We start from the raw sequence: 10136 nt of genomic DNA, 5'->3' as shown, positions 1-10136 counted from the left end.
CTTCTGAAATCATGACCTCAGATGAGCTTGCTTAAAGAAATCTGGCCTGAGCCTCTGCATGGCCAGAACCCACTCCTGTCCCCCTGACTTGTGGTGACCAACGGTCTGAGTGTGCCTGGGATTGTTGTGGTTTTAAACTGCATGTCTTAAGCCTTGGAAAACCCCTCAGTCCTGGGAAAATTGGGATGGTTGGTCACCTACTTGGAATTAAAGTTTGAATAAATCAAAACAAGACAACTGAGACAACACACTTGTTCTCTGGTTTTAGTTTTCTTTTTTGTGTGGGATGGACCCTGCTCACAATCATTTGATCGAAGGGCTTGGGGGGGGGCGGTGAGAGAAGGCAAGAAGAGTGAGAGAAAGGGAGTTTGGATGGAATATTTTTTTTGTTTCAACGAGTCTGTACTTTCAAGGCAGTGTATTTTTCACAGTGGCCACATTAGATAATGAGCGGGACATGTGATAGCAACAGAGGTTGGCCCTAAGCTAAAAAAGCAATTTCTGCTCATAAATAATGGGATGGAGAATGAGTCTCAGTGTAGAGAGACTTCCTGAATTCTCAGGCAGACTTCAATACCATTTGCCTTGTGTGCCACGTTGCATATTCATATGGTACACATTTTGTACTATACTCCATATAAGCAAGTATAAAAATTTCAGTTCATGTATGTGCTTATAAACTCCTGGTTAGAAGAGATGTAACTCTTCATTTTGGTGTTTCTAGCACCAGACTCTCTGCCTAGTGGGTACTTAGTAAATTGAAAAATGATTTACTAAATGCACACCTGGGGGGAAGGGGATTGTTAAAAGGAAATGGAAAATTCTCACAATTGCTTTCAAAACCATTGTGGGGTGAGTTACAAACAATTTGGTGGGTTTTATTTTACTTTTTTTCCTTAGCTACATTGAATGGAAATAAAATTTATCTTTGCAGAGTCAGAAAAAGTATTTTCCTCCGATAAGGGGTGGGGAGGTAAGGTTGGGTGATAATGATGAGGCCACCTTCTTACATCAAAACCCAAACATCTGTCCTGCTTCTGGGAAGAGACTAGACAAGCCTGCCTCCACCAGGCAAAGCCGTCAGCCTTCACTGTCCTCATGGGTCGATGGTCTTGTGTCTGTAAGAGAGTGAAAGGATGTTGTTCTGTCTTCCCTAAGTGCTTCTGATGACTGTCCACCTGGTCACCATAGCTTTGCAGCTGCCCCAAGAGAACCTTATCCCTGATATGCCCTTGGGACACCAGGATGGGCAAAGGAGGAGGAGTGTACGGGGAGCTTTCATGCCTTGTTAGGAAACTGAAGTGAGCACGTACAATCCCTCCTCCCCTCCCTCCTTCTTGCCTTTCTTCCCTCCCTCTTTCCTTCCTTACTTCTGATTATGTGTGTGCATGTGTTTTAATTTCAAAGTTACAGTTGACCTTTGAACAAAGTTTTAATTTCAAAGTTACAGTTGACCTTTGAACAAAGCAGGGGGTTAAAGGTGCTGACCCCCTGTGCAGTTAAAAATCCATGTATAACTTTTGATTTCCCCAAAATTTAACTACTGTTGACAGGAAGCCTTACCGATAACATAAAGTTGCTTGATACATAATTTGTATGTTATATTTATTGCATACCATATTCTTACATAAGGTAACCTAGAGAAGAGAAAAGGTTACTAAGAAAACCCTAAGGAAAAGAAAATACATTTATAGTACAGTATATATTTATTGGGAAAAAATCCACATATAACTGGACCTGTGTAGTTCAAACCTGTGTTGCTCAAGGGTCAACTGTAATGTATGTTTGTATACAAAAGGCTCAAACTTTCAGAATGCTGAAGAGTCTCTTTCATCAGAACAATGGCCTTTTATCCTGTAGCACTTGATGGGAAAGTGCACTGTTACCTCTGCCTGCTCTCTAGAGGGCCCAGGTCTTTTCCAGCCTCAGCAATGAGGCTGTGCCTTTTGTGCCACGTCTTTGTGTCTGTGACTCTGTCAGACTTCGGTCGCCTTTCTTGTACCTGCTTTTCAGCTTGGGGTGTCTGCCATCCCAGGGCTTCTTCCTTTCCCTCTGCCTGTTGCCAAGCTCCTTTGAGGTATAAGCCCTCCCCCACTCTACCTGGCTTTCTCTCTGGAGGAGCTTCCCTGCAGAACTTGAGGTTTCCTGTAATACTGTTCACAACTATTACTCAGCAGCAGGGGTTAAACTGAAAACTGAATCCAAGTAGTGTGCTCTTTACCTGTACATCTCCCCCGTTGCCCCTATCAAGAGTGAGAGCACTGCCCACTAAACTGTTAGTAATATGAAGCTGATACGTTCCAGACTTTCTGAACAGGGAGGTTCCTTCTGAAGGCAAAATGACTGAACTTGTAGGCTTGCTTTTTAAATTTGGCACCATTGAGCCTTAAATACTTGCCAGGAAATTCAACAAATGCCAGAGGCAATAGAACAACTACAGATCTAAAGATGAGCACAAAATTGAGTAATCTGGCTCATAAAACAACATTTCATTTTCAGATTATGTCTCCACATGGTTGTCTCCTCACATCGCTGTCCTCCTGCCTTCACAGGATGGGGGCATGTTGGAGTCAACCTCCTAGGCATTGATAGACTATGCAAAGTAGAGAAACAAAAGGTGAGTCTACCAGACAACAAAGGTACCCCTTCTCATTCCTGTCTCAGGGGAATCACAGGGGTTCCATTTTATTTCTAAGGTCCTCCCCTGCCAAAAGCCCCTAGAATGTCACTCCCTTCAAGCATCAGATTCCAGCAGAGCTGGCCTATCCATACAAATGTGCATGCCCCAGTACGGGAGGGAGTGTTTTGTGGCAATGCAATTCTTTCCTAGTTTCCAAAATGCTGGATGTAGATTTTAGAAATATGAATCAAGAAATGGAAATTAAGGCCGCTGCCACAGGAGTGCCCCCCTGCCTACCTCGACCCTGTAGCTGAGTCAGGGATTTAAGTGGGAGAGTGGGAGTCAATGTGGGCTGTACCACGTGGGCAATATTGGGATCCACAGGGGACACTGCCACCTGCAGTGCCATGGCCACCTGCTAAATTAGGATGTCCCGGCATGAAGGTATCAGCTGTGATGCATGTTTCAAAGAAAATTTTCCAGGTCACAGATATATATTTAATTTGCTATGATTATGGTCTCTGTGCATCTTGCTATGGAAGCAGTGCAACAACAGGGCGTATAGAACCACTCAGTGCAGTGCAAAGTGACAAGAGTAGATTTTGATTTGTGCTGTGGTGGGGAAGCTTTCTCTGCAGAGCAACCACAGTCTTTTACTTGTCCCTATTGTGGGAAAATGGGCTACACAGAGACATCTCTTTAAGAAGAGGTTACTTCTGAGCACGCAGAAACATTGCTAGAAGTGATTCATCCTGTTTGTGCAGCATTACCTGGAGGTGTACCTAATCATGCTGCAGATGACTTTGCAGCTCATCTCACACTTGGACACAGAGTCCCTAGAGATCTAGATGAATCCAGTGGTGTTGGAGGTGTACCTATAATGTTTCACCCTGGTCGAGGATTAGGAGGTCCTGCTGCTCATGTATCAAACATGCACTTTACCAGCAGTTCTACTGGTGGACTTTCTTCTTCTTAGAGTTCATATTCTCCAAACAAGAGGGAAGCCATGGGTCCAACAGCTGAGCTTTTATCTCAGTTATCAGGAGTGAGACGTTCTGCAGGAGGACAACTTAATTCTTCTGGTCCTTGCGCTTCTCAGCTACAACAACTGTAGGTGCAGCTGCAGCTAGAACCTGCAGCAACTGGAGAGCACCCTCGACACAAGCCACGTGCAAACAGAGCACCACCACTACAGTCACACAAGCTGTAGCAGCAACCAGCACAGCCAACACGGAGAGCATTGAGCCAACTATCCAGAGTTCCCAATTTCTTTTAACAAGATTGAATGATTCTAAAATGTCTGAAACAGAGCACCAGTCCATGGAAAATGAGCTCACAGACCACAGCCTGTTTGTGCAAGAGCTCCTTCTGTCCACTTCAGTGCTTGGACAGAGCTCCTCCTGAGACGGAATTGAGTAGGAAGGGGGAGGGGATAGCAGATTTTGGTCCTTTAGGCTGTGTAGATATTCTGCCTTTAGCTGTTGCTTTAGAAAACCTAAATTTAAAAGGGAGCAGTAAAGGAGTTGAGCCTCCACCACCTCCTCTTTGATGACACCCCAACGAAAGTGGACAACATCTATCTTGTGTTTGGTGATTGTAATTTCAGGTCTGTCACTCTCGTTACATTGCATACATTCAAAAGGAGAAGAAAATATACATGATAATCATTTCCATGAAAGTAATTGTTAGCAGGACAATATAGGTAGCAGAGCAAGGGTGATCTCTGCTTCCTCTACCTTGATATGCAAAGGGCTCCCCTAATACTCCACATTCAAACTCAGGAGGGAAATTGAAATCTCTAATGAAGCTGTTGTGTGCATTTATGAATTCTAACAAATAAAAAAGTGCTCACATGTTTTACTTTAAAAAAAGGAGAAAAATTGCTGTGTATGTGTGCATGACAGCATCTTACCTAGAAGTCAGCTTACCCTTTTCTTGTGATAAAATGACATAACTGATATTGCCCTCGAAGAATTCTTGAGATTTTCAGATTCTGAGAAGACCATTGAGAACTCCCCTGGGGAGACTATTTCCCAGCTGATTAATTTCTTGATAAATTGCAGAAACATGGCACCAAGCAATGACCTCAACACTAAATCCAAATGATGAGGTTTTGGCTGCCCTTGACTTGGAAAGTTCTGGGGAGGCCTGTTCTCGAGATGGTGCCTATTTGTTTTAAATTGACCTGAAGAGAATAAAAATATTTTTCAAATTATTGTGCTGCCATTGCTTCAATGATCAGAAGGAGAAAGGAGTGGTTTTTAATGTTTAATCTGGTTAATACCACCATGGTGGTGCGTGTCTGCTCAGACCCATTATTTTGTGTCTTCAGTGAACATTCCAGAAACTGAAAGCCTCTGAGGCCTGAAAAGAACAACAAAGCTTGCCCAGCGGGAGTGAGTCTGACACCAAAACAGACTGCATCATAGTAAGAACTGAACTCATTAAGCCGGACTTATTTGAAATATGGGGGGCTCCCTGTGGAATTGCGATGGAGAGAGATCAGACAGAAGCATTCAGTGGCTCCATGGCGGAATCCTAACTTGAGTTTATGAGGAGACTTGGGACATTGTTGAAGTCATGGGTTCATTATTCTGGCTAATACTGACTTGAACTGTGAAACAATGTTAAAAGGGAGGGATATTTGGAGGTATGAATGAACAGATTTTGAGTTTCCAAGAAACTTTTAGAGACATGTCTTCTTTTCTCCATTAAAAAATCCAGATGTTTCTTAAACACACGTTTCCCATCGATGCCACTGCTGATTACAGAGCAATGTTGGACGGTTAGTTTTCAGAGGAAGGATGTGGCCCAGAAATAGAGCATAAAGTCGGTCACAGGATATGTAACCTGAAAGTGGGAGTTTCCATGGAATCTGACTGGATTCAGGTCATGCTTGACTTAGAAGTAGTCCAAAGGTGAGTGCTGTTGGGGTTTTTTGCTATATCTTGAAGTAAAAGTGTTTCTTAAAGATTATTTTAAAAATTAATAAAAGCCTTAATTTGCTAAAAAGTTGATGAGTAATTTTGTAATAATTTGGTGAGAGTAAGGCAGGAAAAACTTAGCCCAAATGGACTTTTCTTTCAAAGAATCTGTAGAATTAAAACAACAACAAGAACAAGAACAACAATAATGCTGATGTAACATGTTGGCACAAAATGTAAAATAAACTTTAAAACTTTCCAAAACCTTAAAATGAATTTGAAATTGCCAACTTTAAGGAATTTCTTGGTAGTCTTATGATCTTGGACATAGGCTTATTACAAAGTCATTCTTGTGATATTATGGGAAAAATTGGAACTCGAAAATATTGGACAATATAAATTTTAAGGTTTCTTTTTATATGTTTTCTGATAAGTTGTTAACATAACACTATTTTCATAATTGATTATTAAATATAGCCAGCCCTGAGTTCTACAGTAATAGTAACTATGTCATTTTTAATGATCTTCAGAAAACTATTACCCAAAATACTTAGTTTTTTTACCCATACAAAACCCTAGAAAGTTGGCAGTGCAGACATGTTACCCTTTTACAGAAGATTTAAGGAATGCAAGCTTTTAAAAATAAATAATAAAATGTATTTAATATATTCATCACAGTGGCTCAATCAGAGACTTAATTTAAAAAACAGAAACATAACAAATATGGCGCCACAGCTGAAGATACAGAGTCCTGTAAAGAAATCAAGACAAGGGCAGACTAAGGAAAAAATAAAAGACAGCCCAAAGAAAGAGGCTGGAAAGCCTGGGTCAAGGCTCTTGGCAGGAAACCTGCTCTGTGTGGGTGTCTTACAGTTACTTTTTAAAGGCTGTGGGTTTTCTTCAGAGCTCAGCAGCGTGTGTGTTCAATGGGCTATTGATGTTGGGTTCTTCTAGCAGGCTCTGGATGGAGAGCAGGATGGTCCTGACGTCATACGGGGCAGACCACTTGTCCTTCAGGATGTCCAGGCAGATGTCACCCTGGGTGTCCACATTGGGATGGTAGCAGGGCGTGAGGAACTTCACTGTGGGCACATTGTAAGGGTGGCCACTGGGGAACTTTGGGTCTGTGTGTACTGTGCCAGCTTCTGTGTGGATGGCCCCCACACATTTGAAAAGGTTGTCTGATCCAGGGAAGACAGAAATTCCTTTGTTACCAGACATCATAAGGGTCACGAGCTTCTGCTGTAACTGGGGGAGAATCCTGGCTGCATCCCTACACCTTCTGTTTTCTTTTGGGAGGGTCTGTAAGAGCAGAAGATAAGAGGAGTCTGACACTCTTAGGTGAGTGCATGCCCATGTGTAGAGCAGTGGTCTTCTCCCTGGCTGTGTGGTAGAATCACTTTCAAGATTTAAAAACACACAGTGGCATCTGGGCCTATTCCTCAGGGCTCCTGGCTCAGATCTCTGGTATAGATCCTAAGCATCAAAATTTTGTGTACATTTTGCCATATGGCTGTAGTGTGCAGGTGAGGTGGAAAACCACTCTACCAGGATTCAGGAAGAGGGAGGGGAGCCCTCAATGGAGACTGAGAGCTATGAGTAGAAATAAAGGAGAGTGGTGTCTCAGAAGTCAATGCAGGAAGTGTTTAGGAAAGGTGGATTGTGCAACTGTGCCAAGCACTGCTGATACAGCAAATGAGATGAAAATAGTGAACATTCATTTTGTCAGTGTAAAGGTCACTGTTGACAAGGGCAGTTGCCATGGAGTGGTGGGGATGAAAGTCTAATTAGAGTAGATTCATGAGAAAAAAGAATATAGATGATTCTTTAGAAAAGTTTTGTTTGAAGAAATATGAGGAGACACTTGTCAAGGGTTTGAGATTAAGGGAGCTTTTTTTAAGATGGCAAAAACTGCAGCATATTTGTATGTTGATGGTCATGATCCAGTCAAGATGGGAAATAATGAATGAAGGAGAACTAGGAGACAGTTGTAGAGATCCTGAGCACAAGAGGAGCGGCCTCTGAGAGGAGAAAGGGCAGGTCCCCTGCTGAAAAGGAAGGAAGGCAGCCAGCATTGGTGACTACTCAAAGCAGTTGAAGTGGTGATGGGAGAGCCCAAAGTTCTCTACAGCAAGGTCATTAGTTGCAAGTGAGCAGAGAGCAGGAGAAACTGGGGGTTTGGAAAGAGAGAATATTTGAAACAGTCACTCCGGAGAGATAAGAAATATGGCAGGATGGATGGGCAGCTTGAAGGACTCATTTGAGGTGCGTGCTCATGGATTTAGGTGAGATTAGTGAGCATGGTTGCCTGGTTTCTCTTCATACATTTCACTTCTTTGGGCATAAGTATAGAAGAGGCAGAGGGTTAAATTTAACCAGGGTTGAGTTTTTTTCTAGGTAAGTGTGATGAGGAGAAAAAGGGAATAAGAAGATGAGAGTACATGCAAAGGGATGTGTAATATAGTGGACCATAGAGTCTAAGCTGTAGAAGGAGAGATGTGAGGATATGAAGGGAGCTACAGATGATGAAATGACTTCAGCAAGGCAGAAGAGTTATTGGAATGGAATATGAGAGGAGGTGATTTGGAAACATAGGAAATGCTATTTAGAAAGTGAGATGCTTGAAATTAAGATTTATGGAAGGAATACAGTTACTTATACTGTCATTCAGCAGTGTGTGATCCTGGGAGTAGATAGCTGAGGTGGGTTGAAAGACAAGTGTCATCAGCAGTGAGACAGTTAAGGAGGTGAGAAGACAAAGTATTGGTGGAAATGATTCCCTAGATATGGGGGTCCCCATGAATTATGACAGGAGAAATGACGAAGAGACAGACTGATTCAGGAGCTTAAATCTCCAAGGAATGAGAGGGAATGAATGAAGGGCTACAGAGGGCTGCAGCAGGGAGGACAGCACATCTGATGCACTCCGCAGTGCTGGCCTGATGCCGCGTTCTTCACAGGAGCAGGGCGCTTTCACGGAGAAGGGGTCACAGTGCTCTGGAAGCAGCACCGAGAGGAAGAAAGAGACTTTGCCCAGCTCTCAGCCCAGTGGGGCAAGGGTGTGAGAGAAAAATGACCAGGCTGGCTTGGGTTTGAGCATGATGAGGGCAACATTTAGAGAAGAGGTGGGTGAAACAGAACTTTACTATCACTTGACCAGAAGTTTCAGCAGGCAAAGGGGAAGTATTTGTGGGGTCTGGGGTGGGTGTGATATTGCGTCAAAGTAGGAGATGTGCACGGGAACAAGATGTGCACGGGGACAAGAGTCTGGGGCATGAGGAGTGATCTTGAGTGTTGTGATCACCAAGAAAAACAGTGTTGTAAGGCATGATGGGTTTGGTTTTGATGTTTCTTAAGGATAAGCTTGATATTGTACTCCAGTTCCAATTGGAGTACATTTCTGGGACTGGTACCTTAGATTGTGGTAATGAAGCAGTGCTTTTGGGGAAGAGAGTTTCGGAGAAGACAGAGAACTCTTTGGGCCCTTTGACAAGGGTAGTATTATGATGAGGAAAAGTTTAATATTACTTTAGAGCTCTATGGACGTTTTGGGAAATTTTTAAATTCTTTCCTTCAGATACACTTGCAGAGGGGAAAATTTTTAGGTCAACATTTTTGATATTGTGATGGCTAATGTGGTAAAAGCCCTAATATCCATTCTACTCCAAATGTTTAGTCTTTGCCAGCCATAGCAACAGCACAAGTGCTTCCAGTGACTAGTTTAAGAACAGGCAAATGACCTAACTTAGCCAACAAATAGGAGAGGAAGTCAAATACACAGGTTGAGAGCTGGCTTCAGGGACACTTCATGGAAACATTCCGAATTCCTTGAAAACCATTTCAGAAGTAGATTATTTCTCTTCTTTCTCATGCTTTTGGTCGTGAGGCCTGACACAGTCTCAGTAATCTTCTACCCACTGGGAGGTCAATGCCAATACACAGAGGAGGTCCAAGCAGAGAGAATGCAGAGAAGTGGACCCTGAGCCCGACATACCTTCCCTAGAGCGTGCCCCATCTTTGGGCTTCTTGTCATGAGAGATTATACATTTTCTTATTGTTAAAGCTACTTTCAGTTGAGTTTCCTGTTACTTGCAGCTCAAAACATCCTACAGGTACCAATAAGCACTGAAAGATTGCCCTCCAGGAGAGCTGTATATTACGTATACCTACCCCTTAAAAATACCACATTACCCTGGTTGGCATAGCTCAGTGGATTGAGCATGGGCTGCAAACCAAAGCATCACAGATTCAATTCCCAGTCAGGGCACATGCCTGGGTTGCAGGCCACGGCTCCCAGCAACCGCACATTGATATTTCTCTCTCTCTCTTTCTTCCTCCCTTCCCTCTCTAAAATTAAATAAATAAAAATTTTAAAAAATCCAGGTATCTGTGTCAGATTAAATTAAAAAAACAAAGCTTATTTACAAAAAAAATCACATTACAATAAATCTAAATGCCATTTGATAATGAGTATGGATATGAATAAGATTTTTTTTTATCAAAATTTGTCTAAGTGATTTCAGGTTTGTTATGGACTGAATGTTTGTAACTCCCCCAAAATCATATAATGAATGGGCCTTGGTGCCCATGTG

General features: G+C 42.5%; 1 protein-coding gene and 1 pseudogene across 1 annotated transcript; one reads left to right on the top strand and one right to left on the bottom strand.

Moving 5' to 3' along the window:
• Positions 1 to 3048: 3048 nt before the first annotated feature.
• Positions 3049 to 4169, top strand: LOC114493434 (annotated as a pseudogene).
• Positions 4170 to 6397: 2228 nt separating this feature from the next.
• LOC114493443 (ubiquitin-conjugating enzyme E2 C-like) lies at positions 6398 to 6768 on the bottom strand. The gene has a single exon (XM_036021292.1). It carries the CDS (start codon positions 6766 to 6768, stop codon positions 6445 to 6447), a length of 324 nt encoding a protein of 107 aa, XP_035877185.1. The 3' UTR covers positions 6398 to 6444.
• Positions 6769 to 10136: the final 3368 nt, after the last annotated feature.

Source organism: Phyllostomus discolor, chromosome 1 (assembly GCF_004126475.2).
Source record: "Phyllostomus discolor isolate MPI-MPIP mPhyDis1 chromosome 1, mPhyDis1.pri.v3, whole genome shotgun sequence".
In the NCBI taxonomy this organism is placed as follows: domain Eukaryota; kingdom Metazoa; phylum Chordata; class Mammalia; order Chiroptera; family Phyllostomidae; genus Phyllostomus; species Phyllostomus discolor.
The sequence above is the reverse complement of the archived record's forward strand: the minus strand, read 5'-3'. Positions and strand labels throughout refer to the sequence as shown.

What these genes read in the sequence shown, in the direction of transcription:
- LOC114493443 (XM_036021292.1), bottom strand. Translation starts at nt 6,768, where the DNA reads ATGATGTCTGGTAACAAAGGAATTTCTGTCTTCCCTGGATCAGACAAC.